The sequence below is a fragment of the Pseudophryne corroboree genome, chromosome 5 (assembly GCF_028390025.1).
Source record: "Pseudophryne corroboree isolate aPseCor3 chromosome 5, aPseCor3.hap2, whole genome shotgun sequence".
NCBI lineage: Eukaryota > Metazoa > Chordata > Amphibia > Anura > Myobatrachidae > Pseudophryne > Pseudophryne corroboree.
The window spans coordinates 351,480,304-351,497,662 of NC_086448.1; the positions used below are offsets into that span (position 1 = coordinate 351,480,304).

Here is a 17,359-nt window from a genome sequence, read left to right on the forward strand (position 1 = left end):
CCGGAGGGGAAGGTGCTCGCCACAGGTTCTACTCCCACTCTATTGGTGTCGTGGACACCCAAGAGTGGGAATAGTCCCTGTTGGTCGGCATGATGACCGTCGGGCTGGTCACTGGTCAGGATGAAGGTTACGTGGGTGGGTCCGGAATTTGATAATCTTGTCAGAAGAGGTGCGTTTTCAGGGAATGATTGAAGGTTTGGAGACTAGGGGATATATTCAATAAGAGTCGGGTCCATTCCGACATGCAGTTGTCGGAATGGACCCGACAACCCCTATTCAAAGAGCGGCCAAATCCGACTGTCGGATTTGGCCGCTCCCGGTGTCTTGTCCGGCCGCTGCTGTCAGCGGCTGCCGACTGCGCTAACAGCAGCGGCGGTGGGAGCTGTCAGCGGCGCCGGGAAAGGGAAGGGGGGGAGAGCTGTCAGCGGCTGCCGTGTCTGCGGCGGTGGGGACAGCAGCAGGAAAGCAACGGAGGAGGGGAGATGGAGTGGAGGAGACGGGGCGAGCAGCGGCTGCATCAGCGGAGGCTCACGGCAGCGTCCACCCGGCTCCAGCAAGCAGGACCTCGTTTGCTGGAGCCAGGTGGATGCTGCCGCTGGGTTCCTGCTCTCCCCGCTGCAGCGCTGCTCCCCCGTTTCCTGCTCTCAGATCCCTCATCTCAATCCGACTTTTTTTAAAGTCGGATTGAGATTGTCAGAAATGGGGCTAAAACCTGTCGGGTTTGGCCCCGCTTCCGACAATGCACGCTGATCGCGGCTGAAGCCGCCGATCAGCGTGCATTCCGACAGCATTCCGACTAGACGGCAGCTTCCGACAGTTATTGAATATACCCCTAGAGGTGAGTCTTATTGTAAGTGGGAGGGCATTCCACACAGTGGGTGCAGCTTGGAAAAAGTCCTTAAATTTTGAGTGGGAGCAAAAAATGTGTGTGGATGAAACATACAGATCTTGTGCAGAGTGGAGAGGTCAGGTTGGGAGATATTTTCAGATGAGCGAAGCAATGTATATTGGTACAGTTTGGTTTGGAGCCTTGTGCATATGTAAAAGTATATTATATTGAATACGGTAGAATACCGGTAACCAATGGAGGCACTGACAGAGTGGATCCACACACAATAAACAGGGATTTTTTTTTTTACAGATTTTGAGATAGATTGAATGTGGTGAAAGGACAGTTCAGAGTCAACAATGACACCCAGGCAGTGAGCTTGTGGGGTAGAGTTGATTGTTGAGTTACATCAGGTTGGTAGCTATTTTTGGCCAGTGGAAATATAGGACCTCATTCAGCTTTAGTTGCAGTTTTGTTATTTTAGCAAAACTGCAACCGGCTGCGATAGCATGCTGGGGGCGGCCCAGCACAGGGCAAGGCCACCCAGCATGCAAATACCCGGCAGCGTTATGATTGAAATGTAATTGCGATGGTATCGCTGCTTTGTGGAAACCACCGTGCCTCCACAAGCCAGGCTGCGAAGGCAGGCACAGCACCGGCATTTTCTCGGTTACAGCGATTGCATGTGACGTCACATGGCCTTCCTGAAGCTGCCCCAATTTTTTAGCCATGAACGTCCGAAGCCGCGTCACCGCTCCTACAGTGCCGCATCACCGCCCTGCGAATGCCTCTGCCTGTCAATCAGGCAGAGGCATTCACATAACTGAGATACAATCGCATCTCCCCACCTAAGCAAGCGCAGAGCAGGTCCTGCATATGCGCACTGCAGGGGCAGATGGGGAGATGCGATTGCACCTCAATTCCGTCTGATGCTGAATACCCCCCATAATTAATTCTGTTTTGGAAATAATACGTTTGAGGTGGCGATATGACATCAAAGGTAAATGACAGAAAGGCATTATGTGACACGGCCCAATACAGATGGTGACAAATCTGGGGAGGATAGGTAGATTTGAATAGTGACCAGATCATTCACTACCTCAGTTAGTGCTGTCTCTGTGAAAGCCTGACTGAAGTGGGTCCAATAAATTGTGTGAGTTAAGAAAGTGTGTGAGGCCAGTGTAGGCAAGTCTCTCAAGTAGCTTGCAGGGGCATGGGAGCTGAGAAATGGGACAGTAATTTGAGAGAGACTTAAGGGACGTATTCACGGCCCGATTTGGGGAGAAATGTGTGCTGAGCGAATCGCTCAGCACAAATCTCTCCCCCGCTCAGCACAGCGCAATGTGTGCTGAGCGTGCGGGGGGCCGCTCATTTCACCCAGCGGGTGAAATGAGCGACCTGCTAGATTGAGCTTGCATGCAGGCCAATCTAGCACCAGTGATAGCGAAGCACGGGGCCGCGCATCGCTATCGCTGTGGGGGTACACACGGATTGGTCACTGCTTAAAATCTAAGCAATCTAGTCAGATTGCTTAGATTTTAAGCAACGATCGCTCCGTGAGTACCCGCCTTTAGGGTCAGAATTTAGTTTTTTCAGAATGGGAATAATCAATGCATGTTCAAACAGGGATGGAAAGATACCAGTAAATAGAGAGAGATTACAGATTTTAGTTAAGGTTGGGATTAGCACAGAAGCACTGCTTTATTTGTGAGGGTATAGTAGAGTAGGAAGATGAGAAGAGTGTAGATACTTCATATTCATTTGTGAGATCAAATGAAGAGAAGGTGTTACAGGGTTCATGAAGGGAATTGAGCAGGTCACTGGCAGTGTAAGAGCATACCTTTTCATATTAATAAAACTGTTCATTTGTATGTATGTACACGATAAATTCGCGAACTATGGAACCGTCTTTTATGGGATTTTCACTGAAATGTTCCTTGAAACTATCTCACTGTCATGTTAATTGGATAATTAGAGAACAAAATCATTGACGCATTAAATCGTCTCTATTGTCATGCTACAGTAAAGGTAATGTGGGGGTCAGAGTCACACATGGATAATGTGGCACATAATAATGGGGCACCCCTTGTTAGTTAGGAAAATGTTTAAATTATTGAAGTGCAGCAACACAGTGTTCAGAGGCACGCACCTATATGGGGGGAAGGATGGGGGGAAGGGTGCTCCTTTCAGTGATGTGAGGTGCAGTGCACTGAGGGAACTAATACCATTTGCCTATCATCTGCATGTCTCTGACTCTCACTGCATCCCACAACACTGACTGGTGCCCCCTTACACACTGTGTTGCTACACTTGAATAAAATATTTTTTTTCCTAAATGACCTCCCCTGATTCCAACTATACATGCGTACATTGTTGCCACGTCACTACCACACACTCGATAAATAAAATGTGTGCAAGACAAACTTAAGTCCAGTTCTATAGCGCTCCCAGTTGAGCGGGCTCCTTATGCATTGGATGTGTCTATGCAGGGGCATTTCAACAGAGGAGGGGGCCCATGTTCACCTCCGGGTGGGCCCCCTCCTCTGTACAGCACTGTAGACTCTGGCATTGTGCCGGAGTCTACGGCGCATGCGCAGGTCTATGGAAACATGGCGCCCGCCATGATTCAGAGACCAATTTGACTACTGCACATGCGCAGCGGCCATTATTTATTATTTATTAACAGTTTCTTATATAGCGCAGCAAATTCCGTTGCGCTTTACAATTTGCATTTTGGCAGTGATTTCCACCGCAGCCGCATCGCCTGACACTGGACTCCGGAAAAGGTAGGTATTAAAATAGGTGCGGTGTGGGCCCCCCTGGACCCAGGGGCCCGTGTGCACCGCACCCATTGCACCCATTATAGAAACGCCAATGTGTCTATGCAAGCTATAAGAATTTTCACATCATATGTATAACTGATAGATAAGAACCACTTGGCCCATCTAGTCTAACCCCTAACCATATTTTTACCTCAAACCCTATTTGATCCTTATTTCTTTGTAAAGATATCCTTATGTCTATCCCATGCATGTTTAAATTGCTCTACTGTCTTAGCCTCTACCACCTCAAAAATTCCCCTGAACCTACTTCCCTCAAATTTCAGTGCATGTCCTCGTGTTCTATTACTTCTCTTCCTTTAAAACTTGTCTCCCTCCTGTACCTTGTTAAAACCCTTGATATATTTTAAAGTTCCTTTCCCTTCTCTGCTCCAAACTATACATGTTAACATCTTAGTCTTTCCATGTAAGTTTTGTGATGTAGGCCATGCACCGTGTTTGTTGCCCTTCTTTGTACAGTCGCTAATGTATTAATATCCTCCTGAAGATATGGCCTCCAGAATTGAACACAGTATTCTAGATGAAGCCAAACAAATGACCTATACAGTGGCATTATTACTTCTTTCTTTATGCTGCTTATTCCTCTCCCAATGCAGCCAAGCATCTGACTAGCCTTCCTCATTGCTTTGTTACATTGCTTACCTGCCTTTAAGTCACCAGAAATAGTGAGTCCTAGATCCCTTTCCTCCTCAGTAGTTTCCAACATGGTGCCATTAATATGAATTTGGATTTTTGAGACCCAAGCGCATGATTTTGCATTTCTTGGCATTAAACTGTGACTGCCACTCTTTTGACCATTTTTCTAGTATCTACACTGTAGATCATCAATCATTTGTTTTACCCCTCCTGGTGTGTCTACCCTGATGCATACTGTAACTTTGTGTCATCTGCAGAAAGTCATACTTTTCCTTCAATACCATTTGCAATGTTACCAATACAGATACTAAAAAGCACTGGTCCAGGTACAGATCCCTAGAGTACTCCACTGGTAACATATACCTCCTGTGAATACACTCCATTTACTACAACTCGGTTTTCTATTCAGCAACCAAGGTCTTATCCATTCAACCGTCTTAGTATCCAATCCCATGCTTTGAAGTTGATTTCAAAGTATGTGAAGTGGGACAGTGTTGAAAGCTTTACTAATGTCTACTGTAGGTAAGCTGTATTTAGAACACCCTCCCTTAGCTATTACTTTAGTCACCTAGTCCAAAAAGTTAATAAGATTTGCTTGCCATAATCTCCCTCCAGTAAATCCATTCTGTTTGGGATCCTGTAAACTGCTGCATAAAAATGGGTATAAGTATAAATTTGGGTTATTTTAGGGGATTTTTGTTTTAAAAAGTGGAAACACACCGATTACGCCCACCTAAAAACACTTGTCCCACTCACAATATACCAGTCTCATACCTTGTACCCCAATTTCCATCATGTTTCAACCCAAAAAAACCCATGTAATTATTGACCAAATAAAAATAATCCAAAACTTCTAATTGCCGAATGAATCATTAAGGTGGGTGTCCCGGGGGTTCAGAACCAAATCCCGAACTTTGTAAGTTAAAATAGGGATTTTCCCAAAGTTTATCACCTGCTCAGAGTTGGTGAATTGAAATTTTAGGTAAACTTACGTTTTTGCGGACAACTGAATAGGCATTTTTGTGATTGCAGTAAATTTGCTGTTTTTTTTTTTACAGCAAAAACACATTTTCACAGCTAATTGAATTTGGACCATAATCTAGAAACATTAGTCCTAAACATTACCCTAAAGCAGTGATTCCCAAACTTTTTTAATCACAGAATCCTAGAATATCAGAAATGTTTTCACGGCACCCCTAGGCCAAATTAAATTACGCAAACTGTGTTTATATATAATCCTGAGGTTAGTTATGTTGTGAGAGACAGGATTCACTTCTGTTTATCAACATATATTATGATTGACAGCTACCAGCACTGGATTTGTCTATCACATTGATTATACATAATTTTAATTGGTCCTGGACCACCAACTAAGGGCACCTCAGCAAGTGCCCTGAGGCACCCCTAGTGTGCCATGGCACCCAATTTAGGAAACACTGCCCTAAAGGCTTGAATTCAAATTTGAGCTTACAATTGTTTTCTTTAAACATTTGTAGTTTGGCATACACTGTTTTCAGGGCCTCCATCAGAGGAGTAATGGCCGGACTGCAGTACCAGTCCCGGACAGAGAGGAGGCCCAGCCATCTCTACAACTGTGAACAAGGATATCTGTATAAAAGTGTCCTCAACAAAATGACAATTTGGACAAACAAATACATAGGAACATAAGGAGGCATCACAGTTAACATAAGTCAGAGAGAAGGCAACATTACACAGTATGTCTACAGGATCATGGCAGCCCAAGTAGCACATTGGAAAACACTGGCTGATAAAAATGATGGGGGTGGGGCAGGGCCAGGGAATATGTTTGAGAGGGAGGTGGCTGGGGCAGTGCTGGGCATATGTGTGTGAGAGGGTGGTGGCTGGAGAATATGTATGTGTGTGTGTGTGCAGGAGCGGCTCTTGCCACGGGCAAGCAGGCTTTTTGCCCGAGGGCGCCGCTGTCCCAAGGGCGCCGCCGCCGTGGCAAGAGCCACCCGCTACTGCCGGTGCCGTGTGCCTGACGTCATCGCGCACCACACGGCATTGTGGGAGCACATGCTAGAGGTCATAATTGACCTCTAGTGTCTGTGCAGTGTGCGGCGCTACGTGAGAGACATCATGACGTCTCTCCCATAGATCCAAGGAGCAGCGGCTGGAGACAGAGGACAGCAGCAGCAGCGGACGGGAAGCAGGAGCGGGGCTGGTGAGTTTTTTTTTTAAAGCGCCACTACTAGGGGCACAACTACTGAGGGCACAGCAACAGGGGGCAAAACTACAGGGGCACAACTACTGAGGGCACAGCTACAGGGGGCAAAACTACAGGTGGTAAATCTACTGGGGGCACAACTACAGGGGGCATAACTGACCACGCCCCTTCCTTAGGAAGCCAAGCCCCTATTTTTTTTTTATGAACCCTTTTTTCCCTGTTTGTGGGAAGGGGGGGTCAAAGGAAACTTTTGCCCAGGGCGCCACAAGGTCTAGAACCGGCCCTGTGTGAGCGTGTGTGTGTGAGTGAGGTGGAGCTGCCATTAGGGTATTTATGCGTTATACTGAGATGGCAGGGCTAGGGTATCATATAATTTATATGATAGAGTGACATGTTATAATAAAACCTATTCCCAGAGCCCAAACTTTGACAATTTTATTTTGAAACTGTTTTACTCACCAATAGTTGCCCGACCTCCACTGTAGCTCCACCCACATTATCCACAAGTCCACCCCCAGGGGAGCCTGACTATTTTATCAGTCTCGGGCCCCACAATTGCTCATGGCAGCCCTAATTATTTTATATTTATTAATCACCATTGACATTAAATATGTAATATATAAGAGTACAGTATATCTGTTTATATATTTTAAAAAAAAAAACATAGCAACAAATTATAGGAAACAAATCCTGACATAATGGGCGGCATTCAATTCTTTTCACCCCGTTCCACACCCGTTCTGTTTCTGCCCTCCGGAGTAGCGAGGCACCCAACCCTTTACACAGCTAAACCTGATTACTATGGGCACATTATGCGCGATAACAGAGATCATTTTAGAAAGGAAATTGGGCGTGATATGTCATTTGAATCTCACCCAAAGCCTTATTTTCCCCAACCTACTACACTTCACTGCAAATAATATAAGCATGGAGAAATTATCACCAGCTGTCACAATTTTTATGGCGCATCAGTACATTTCTCTAGATTTTTTAGCAGTTTAAACAACAGGGGGAAAAATCAAATGAAATCATTCTCTAAAGACTATTTCACGGTGTGATAAAGTTCCAGTTGACTAAATGTAAAGCATTAAGTTCTATTTTACACCAGCTAGTAAAGGGCCCTACACACTGGCAGATAATACTGCACGATATGAACGTTCTCATTCATTAATGATCAAGAACTCATCCATATCGTTCAGTGTGTAGGCACCAATGATGAACGATGCACAGTCCTGCGCTCGTTCATCGCTGGTGTCCCGTCGCTTATGCATGCAGGCCAATATGGACGAGATTGTCCATATTAGCATGCATTGCTATGGCGCCATATGACGGGGGGGGGGTGAAAAAACTTCACTCCCCCGTCACCTCTACCCCTCCCACTGCCGGGTCGCCCGTCTGCTGTATCGGCGGTCGGGCAGCTCGACGGAGGGTTGCCCAGTCTGTAGGGCCCTTTAGTTATGGGTTTTTTACTCATAATGATAAGTATTGTTACTGCAAATCAGCAACAACAAACTATATGAATAATAAGATGCAATTTAGAGTTAACTTTGATACATTTGTGAAAAAATAGGTGTAAAATAAACATAACAAGAAAACAATAACCTACAAGAAACTTGCATGAAAATATTTATGTACACAGAATAAGTGCAAATTAAAGCATTACAACATAATGTAGTTGTAAACTATTTTTTATAGAAAACACATGATATACAGTAGGTATGTAAATCAGCCCACAGGACTTGTTAATGTGTGGTATATGTTATTTTGGTAATTCCATGAAAACACAACACTGTGATCCTTTTAGCACTGTTTTCACGTCACTCTCGAACCAAGTACATTTTTCAGAATGCAACTGCTGCTTTATTTTGCAGATACTGTATGTTTTTCTTTAATATAGTGGCTTGTCAGTTAAATTGCAACAAGAAAATTGCATTTAAATGAAATTTATTGTATTTTAGCAAAATGTTCCAAAACTTTTACCATAAGAATAAACCATCAACTAAGATTAAGAGGCACACTCTGCAGTTATTTGTCGCACCAGATTTATTCAATTAACGGGGATTACCCTGCGTGTGAATCCCCGGTGGTGTACTTATCCTCGCTGCTGCAGTCATCACAATGAAGGGGGGGGGGGGGGGGGGTTCCACATGAAGGAAAAACCCATTGAGTGGAATCAATGGGTTTTCACACAGTAATCCCTGATTCTAAGAGCAGGAAAAAGGCTATTTAATTGAACAACCTTTCCCCGTGTCATGGTGTAGTTAGCCGACAATTATCTACGGAGTAAACCCCACAGCTGCGTAGTAAACCCCAAGTTTGCTGTATGTATGAATCTGAGTTATCAATCAGTGCAACAGACCAGAGAGTAGTTACCAGGAAGAAGAAACGGGAGCCTTAGCATGAAGTGGGAAAATGTGGGCTTAGCAAGTACAGTAGTGGTTCTATTATGTTTGTGTATTTATTATGGTATGTGTAACCTTTTCCTGACCACTTGTCTTACTTATATTATTTAAATGTTTGATACAGCCTATACTGTAGACCAGTGGTGGGCAATTATTTCAGCTGGGGGGCCGCTTAACACTTCCAGTAAATATTCGAGGGCAACACACAATATATCTTGTATATACAAGACAATTTTACACATAATGGCAGCAGAGGCCCCCTTATTACACATAATGGCAGCAGAGTCCCCCTTATTATACATTACGGCAGCAGAGTCCCCCTTTTTACACATTAGCAAGCAGAGCCCCCTTTTTAACATTAGGCAGGCAGAGTCCGAGAGAGAGAGAGGGAGCAAGCAGTTCAAGGCTGGTGACATCCACAGAGAAATGCATTATTAATACTGTATTCTATACACTATCCAATGTACTGTATAAAAAGATCAAAGTGTATATTAATATCCGGGGTACATTGTCGTTTCTATAATGGGTGCAGCGTGTGCTGTGCATACGGGCCCCTGAGTCCTGCGCATGTGCTGTAGACTCTGGCACTGTGCCAGAGTCTACAGCGCTCAGAGCGCTAGCTTCGGCGTGACGGCTACGGGAGAGGAGGGCAGGGGTGTATCTTCCTATTGGCCAGGATGGCACTCGCCAGGGGCGCCAGCCAAGGGGGGGGGGGGGGCGCCGTCCAGAGGTGCTACCTGCGGGCAGTAGGTAGATTCACTTTTAGAGACAGCAGCTATCCCCCCACCCCCGTGTAGTTCCTCACCAGCAGGGATGCCCAGTAATGTTCACAGTATGCAGCAGCGGATGCTGGGGGTGTAGTTTATGTAGAGTTTCTTGCCTGTATTGTGGTGCGGTGCTAGACCCCGGCACCAATTACAGTGGCTGCTGCTGCTGCATTCTTTGATCATTAATGGGCATCCATGCTGTTGAGGAACTACATGGGGGTGGGGGGATAGCTGTCGCCTCTAAAAGTGAATCTACCTAAAAGTGCTGCCTTTAATAGTAAAATCAACATGGGGCATATGTGTCTGGCACTGTAGGGGCATACGAGTGTCTGGCTCGGTGGGGGCATATGTGTATCTGACATTGTGCGGGCATACTTGTATCTGGCACTGTGGGGGCATTTGAGTGTCCGGCACTGTGGGTGCATACGAGTGCGTGGCACTGTGGGAGCATACGACTGTGTGGCACTGTAGGGGCAGACGAGTGTCCGGCACTGTAGGGGCATACGAGTGTCTGCCTCGGTGGGGGCATATGTGTATCTGGCACTGTGGGGGCATATGTGTAACTGGCACTATACTGGGAGACATTATGTGCATCTGACACTATACTGGGGACATTATGTGTAAGGAGAACTACTGTGGGTATTGTGTGTAAGGCTGCTAATTGTGTGAGTGCGCATGTGTAGGGGGTGTGATTATATATATTTATAGTTTGATATCCTTATATAAAATTGTGAGGCCACGCCCACTTTCCCAGGAGCGTGCACGCCTTCCCATATATATATATATGGGCACTACTGTGTGGCATAATGTGTTTAAGGGGTACTACTGTGTAGCATAACGTGAATAATGTACATTACTGTGCTGTGTAATGTGAGTAAGGCACACTACTGTGGTGTAATTTGAATTGGGGTACTATTGAGTGGCCACGCCCCTTTTTTGGCACACGTGCCTTCCCTATTTCAAATGTGGGGGGGCACCAGTCCTTTACTTTGCCAGGGGCGCTCGGACTCCTAAATACACCCCTGGAGGAGGGGCCCACACACGGAGTCTGCACACAGGTCCTCTCCTCTCTAGAGACGCCCCTGCCAGGGTCGGTACTACTAGGTTCTTCTGCAGCTCCCCCAGACTCCCGGGAGCAGAGCCGGCCCTAACCAATATGATGCCCTAGGCAAGATTTTGGCTGGTGCCCCCTAGCACCACCGCTGGTTCCGCCTCTGACCTTGCACCTCTTTCCCAGCACCATCACCCCTAACCCATAGCAGTCCTTATTTTGGTGTTTGTACCCCCTATATTTTAAATAGGAACAGTTAGCACATTTGGCGCACAGCCCAAAAAGGGGTATGTTTTTGCTGGCAAGGGGCATGGCCACACAATAGTAACCCCAATTCCAATTACGCCACACAGTACTGCAACTTTATTCACATTTGATCATGTGATAGTGTCCATAATTCATATTGCATCCCACAGTAGTATCACTTTACCTTATAAACGTTACTCCTCACAGTAGAGCCCATTATTCACATTACATCACACTGAATTGCTCTTTATTCACATTACACCACACCATATTGCTCTTTATTCACATTAGACGACACAGTAGTGCCCTTTCTATACGCAACGCCACATAGTAGAGCACCTTATACATATAATGCCGCACAGTAATGCCCCTTACACATAAGAGACACATTATTAATGTCCTTATAAACATAATGCGCCTTACACATTATGACAACCTTTATTAATGCCCTTTTACACGTAATGTCCCTTACACATATGCTGCACATTATTAATGCCCTTATACACATGAAGACACACATAGTGCCCCCTACACATTTGCTGCACATTATTAGTGCCTCTATACACATAATGACACACATACAGTAGTACCCTGTTACACATATGCCATACATAATTAATGTCCTTATACACATAATGACACACATAGTGTCCCTTACACATATGTTGCACATTATTAATGCATTTTTACATGACACACATAATGCTCCTTACACATATTCCGAACACTACTGCACAACCAACCTACTCACATGCACACAACACTCACACTGCCACTAACACTGTGACCTCTGTCTCTGCTTGAATACAGATGTGTCCTCATAAATCTTCCCTCAATGCTAACGTCGGGCACATTGTTTTTTATGAAAATGTGTCTTATTTGCATTGCTATGTGGCTAGGATACACAAGCAGCTTCTGTTGATTAAAATGATATGCAGCATGCCTATATAGGCTGTATTTGCATATGAAATGCTACACACAGAATATAGGCATGCCGCATATCATTTTAATCAGCAGAAGCTGCTGATGCCCCTAGGCATATCAAATGCCCTAGGCAATTGCCTAGTTTGCCTATGCCTATGGCCGGCTCTGCCCGGGAGACTGTGGATTACATTTGGAAACCCGCATCTAGAAATCCTGCATTTGCCACTGAGCTTTAAGGACTATAGGGGCAGATGTATTAACCTGGAGAAGGCATAAGGAAGTGATAAACCAGTTGATAAACGTGCCAATCAGCTCCAATATGTAAATTAAGTTAGGAGCTGATTGACTGGTGCGTTTATCACCTTGCACTTATCACTGGTTTATCACTTCCTTATGCCTTCTACGGGTGGTCTTCAGGTTGCCGACTGTCGGAATCCCGGTGCACAGTATACCAGCGCCGGAATCCCGACAGCCGGCATACCGACAGGTATTCTCCCTTGTGGGGCTCCACGACCCCCCGGAGGGAGAATAAATAGCGTGGCGCGCCACCGTGCCCGCAGTGTGGTGAGCGCAGCGAGCCCGCAAGGGGCTCATTTGCACTCGCCACGCTGTCGGTATGCCGGCGGTCGGGCTCCCGGCGTAGGTATGCTGGTCGCCGGGAGCCCAGCCGACGGCATACCATACTACACCCGCCTTTTACAGGCTTAATACATCTGCCCCATAATTCTTTCAATCAGGCACTAGTTCTAAGATACAGTACCTCTACTATATTACAAATGCAATACCAGTACTAACTTAACATTTTCTGGAGCCATTGATGTGAGTTACCTCCCAGTGTTGCTCTGAGTGCTGCATCCGATCTGGCCATGGAATTCCACAGTGTGCCAGACTTATGGACAAGATCACTGAGGACAGCGGCTTCGTAGGTCCCATTAAATGACACATTCTTGGGCCTGTACTGGGCTTTTCGGGTTTCAGCTCCACCAGGTGGCGCTGTTACACACCTCAGTTTGTGCAGGTGATGACTCCTGCGCTGCTGGCCAGGGTCAGCCTCCTGAGGTCTCACCTCGCTGTCATCCACAAGACACGGGATGGATTTCCCTGTTCCCGGCCTCATATCCGCATCTGCCCCGGGACTCACAAAGCCAGAGCATGGATCCACCACGGTCACATCGTCCCGCAGTGGGTGCAAATAACTTTTAGGCGACACTGACGGGCGATCTCTCTGGGTTGAATGAGCCATGGTGCGGGACAGTGGGCAAACTGTGCCTGTTCTCTGCTCCACTCGTGATTGGTACTACAAGCCAGTGGGTGACTCGTACTCCGTAGAGACGCCAGATATTATCCAGGGCTTAATGGAGTAGGTGGAATGCGACATAGACGGTTTTCTACATGTCAGCCACTATTATTACCAGGGATACTCTCTCCTGCTTGTTTCTAACTTTAATAATTACACGCGTGTTGTTCCTCCTGTGTCGCTGGCACTAGCGAGCAGATGCTAAGGCGTCCTGGTTGCTAGGAAACGTATAACAGTGACAGAACGTGGAACTCACACACTATGCTAACGTCACCCTGAGGCAGACCGGGGGAATACACGGGGATGGGGCTTGCTGCTTATGAACAGCTATATGATACAGTACAGTACTTCTAATGAGTTCTGCTGCTGCTTACTGCATGCCTATAATGTCCCCAGGAAGAACGTATATTTGTGTGCACATTACATTACATTACATAGAGTTGTATGTTTGCACTGCAAAATCATCTGGGTTTTACACTAATGCACGTGTACCGAAGCTGAGCTTGTATTATGTGCTTTACATCAACATTGACAATCTCACAGTTATTTTTCTTGTGTTCACTAGATTTAGTTATTACTGCATTTTTATAGTAAAAATAATTTATTTCTAGGTTCATTTCACATAATTATTTCATATACAACCTAATACATTTTAGGAGAATATAATATAAACTATACTGATTTTGTTCAATTAAATATCTTCTGCATTTTCCTTACACTTAAAATAGCTTATTCATTTCTCTGCTAAAATATCATATCTGCATATAATACTATGTTTTCTTCTAATTTACCTAACTTCCAAACCTAAGTATTAGATTATTTCCTTTTTTTTTTTTATATGAAAGTTAGTTCTGTAGCTAAGGCACACAATATGATAAGGTGGCGGACATACTATAGAAATGATTGCTGTAAAACCCATTAGTAAGGTGGATACAAATCCATTTTTGTGTGTGTTTTTTAACAGATCATCTTGGTCTTAGGTGATTGCAAATGAGACAGAAGCTGTTGGGCGTTACACTAGCATGCCATACAATACAAGTAGTTGCTAAGGGTTCCGGTATGAATGGTCGACCATGTTATGGTCGACAGTCATTAGGTCGACCACTATTGGTCGACATTGACATGGTCGACATGGACACATGGTCGACACATGAAAGGTCGACACATGAAAAGGTCGACATGTGTTTTTTAACTTTTTTGTGTCGTTGTTTGCGTAAAGTGACTGGGAACCCCAATTAGTGCACCGCGTCCCCTCGCATCGCTCGCCATGCTTCGGGCATGGTGCCTTTGCTTCGCTCGGCACAGATTACCGTTCCAATCGTAGTCCACGTGGATCGTAAAGTTCCCCCCCCAAAAAAAAAAAAAAATCATGTCGACCTTTTCATGTGTCGACCTTTCATGTGTCGACCATTTTCATGTGTCGACCATGTGTCCAGGTCGACCATGTCAATGTCGACCAATAGTGGTCGACCTAATGACTGTCGACCATAACATGGTCGACCATGTGAACGGATACCGTTGCTAAGTGGGTACCACTAAATAAACAGCAAAAAACATTTTATAACACATTGTTAAATCAACTTAGATAAAGCCAGGTAGAAATGTAAGACGGTGAGGATCTGGATGAAATATGTAGTCAGGTCAGGATCAATATGAGGATACTGGGTTATGGACGGGATGTATCAGTGTTTTGGGTGCAATATAACCCGACCACTTACAGGGGTCACTTATAGGGTGCTTAAGCATCTGTTCCTCCTGCATTTATATACTGAGGCGCAGTGAATAGGCTGGAAAAAGATAATATCAGGGTCATTGCTCTAAATCAAGCCGTTCTGGTGGCCCTCATGTCGTCACAATCTTTTTTTTTAAACAGCATACAGTAGTTGCTACCAGTGCCGTAACTAGACATTTTAGCGCTGTGTGCAAGAAACAGCCACGGCGCCCCCCCCCACTCTATGCAAAACAGGGGCAGTGCGCTGCGTAGGCGCGCAAAAAATATGTAGGGGCGCGGCTTCATGGGGAAGGGGTGTGGCCACAAAATAATACCAATTCATATTACCGTGCACAGTAGTCTCTATTATTCAAATTATGCCACACAGTAGCACCACTACACCAGGTAGAGCCCCTTTTACATATTATGGCAGACAGATTCACCTTTTAACACATTACGGCAGACAGCGTGCCCCTTTTTACACATTACGGCAGACAGCGTCCCCCTTTTTACACATTACGGCAGACAGCATCCCCTTATTACACATTATGGCAGATTGCGTCCCCATATTACACATTACAGCAGATTGCGTCCCCTTATTACACATTACGGCAGACAGCGTCCCCTTATTACACATTACAGCAGATAGCGTCCCCTTTTTACACATTACGGCAGACAGCGTCCACCTTTTTACTCATTACGGCAGACAGCATCCCCTTATTACACATTACGGCAGATTGCGTCCCCTTATTACACATTACGGCAGACAGCGTCCCCTTATTACACATTACGGCAGACAGCGTCCCCTGTTTTACACTTTACGGCAGACAGCATCCCCATAATACACATTACGGCAGACAGCGTCCCCATAATACACTTTACGGCAGACAGCATCCCCTTATTACACATTACGGCAGATTGTGTCCCCATATTACACATTACGGCATACTGCGTCCCCTTATTACACATTACGGCAGAGAGCGTCCCCCTTATTGCACATTATGGCAGACAGCGTCCGCTTATTACACATTACGGCAGACAGCATACCCTTATTACACATTACAGCAGACAGCATCCCCTTATTACACATTATGGCAGATTGCGTCCCCATATTACACATTACGGCAGACTGCGTCCCCTTATTACACATTACGGCAGATAGCGTCCCCTTATTACACATTACGGCAGACAGCGTCCGCTTATTACACATTACGGCAGACAGCGTACCCATATTACACATTACAGCAGACTGCGTCCCCATAATATACATTACGGCAGACTGCGTCCTCTTTTTACACATTACGGCAGACAGTGTCCCCTTATTACACATTACGGCAGACAGCGTCCCCCTTATTACACATTACGGCAGACAGCGTGCCCTGTTTTACACATTACGGCAGACAGCGTGCCCTGATTTACACATTACGGCAGACAGCGTGCCCTGTTTTACACATTACGGCAGACAGTCCCTACACACACACACACACACACACACACACAGACACACACACACACACACACACACACACACACACACACAGCCTGTCACCTACAGTCAGGGCCGGCGCTACCACTAGGCAGCTTTAGGCAGCTGCCTATGGGCGGCGGCCACTGGAGGGCGGCAGCTCACGCTACTATTGAATGCTTCTTGACCCTTGCTCAGCTCCTCCTCTTCCTTAAGAGGAATATGTTGAGAGTGTTACCGGAGATGCGGAGAGGAGCAGAAGAACTGTACCACTAGCCGGCAGCACGCTGCTTACTCTATGTGTATAGAGTATTAGAGGCGCTGCCGATGGGTTACACTCATACTGTCAGCGCTGGCGGCTGAGAACAGTTGGGCGGCCGCGGCATCCCTGCAGCGCTGACAGTATGAGTGTAACCCATCGGCAGCGCCTCTAATACTCTATGCACATAGAGTAAGCAGCGTGCTGCCCAGTGGCTTAACTAGCAGCGGTGCAAGCGGTGCATTGCACCGAGGCCCGCCGCTGTGTAGGGGCGCACAGCCGCCGGCATTACAAAGAGTCACACTGACTCATTGTAATACTGCCGCTTCCAGCGCTGTTCCTACCACCAGTGCCCCAGTTCCTAATAATAAAGTGCAGCACATAATCGTGGTCCCGGCCGCAGAGGGAGTAGGGGCTGCTCTTCTTTCTTTCTCTCTCCTCCCCGCTCAAGCATGTCCGCCCGCCCTAAAGACTTACTGGTGCCACGATACAGGTTGTAAAGGGTGAGGAGGGACGATCTCCCATCTCCTCCCCACTCTTCTCGAGCGCCTCCCCCTCCTCCCAGATGTTGTAGTGCTGGCCAATTGTCTGTTGAGTGCCCTTCCGTTCGTGCAGGAGGGGCCTCTCTCTCTGCTCCTCCCCCATACTCATTTAAGCTGGTTGTGTGGGACTGCCTGACCGGAGGGGAAGGAGAACACGCTCTCTCAGCTCCTCACTCCCCTTTCATATTTATTTTCCACCCTC

The 17,359-nt window shown here is 46.2% G+C and overlaps 1 protein-coding gene across 2 annotated transcripts in view; it reads right to left on the reverse strand.

Annotated features, from left to right (window-relative positions):
• SPMIP7 (sperm microtubule inner protein 7) overlaps positions 1 to 13,418 on the reverse strand; it is a 154,927-nt gene extending 141,509 nt beyond the window's left edge. Inside the window, exon 1 of one of the 2 annotated variants that reach the window (XM_063922636.1) lies at positions 12,712 to 13,418. In XM_063922636.1, coding sequence (XP_063778706.1) covers positions 12,712 to 13,126 — 415 coding nt within the window. In that variant the 5' untranslated portion in view covers positions 13,127 to 13,418. The remainder of the gene's footprint in view (positions 1 to 12,711) is intronic. The other variant, XM_063922635.1, reaches the window with a different exon arrangement.
• Between the last annotated feature and the right edge of the window lie 3,941 nt (positions 13,419 to 17,359).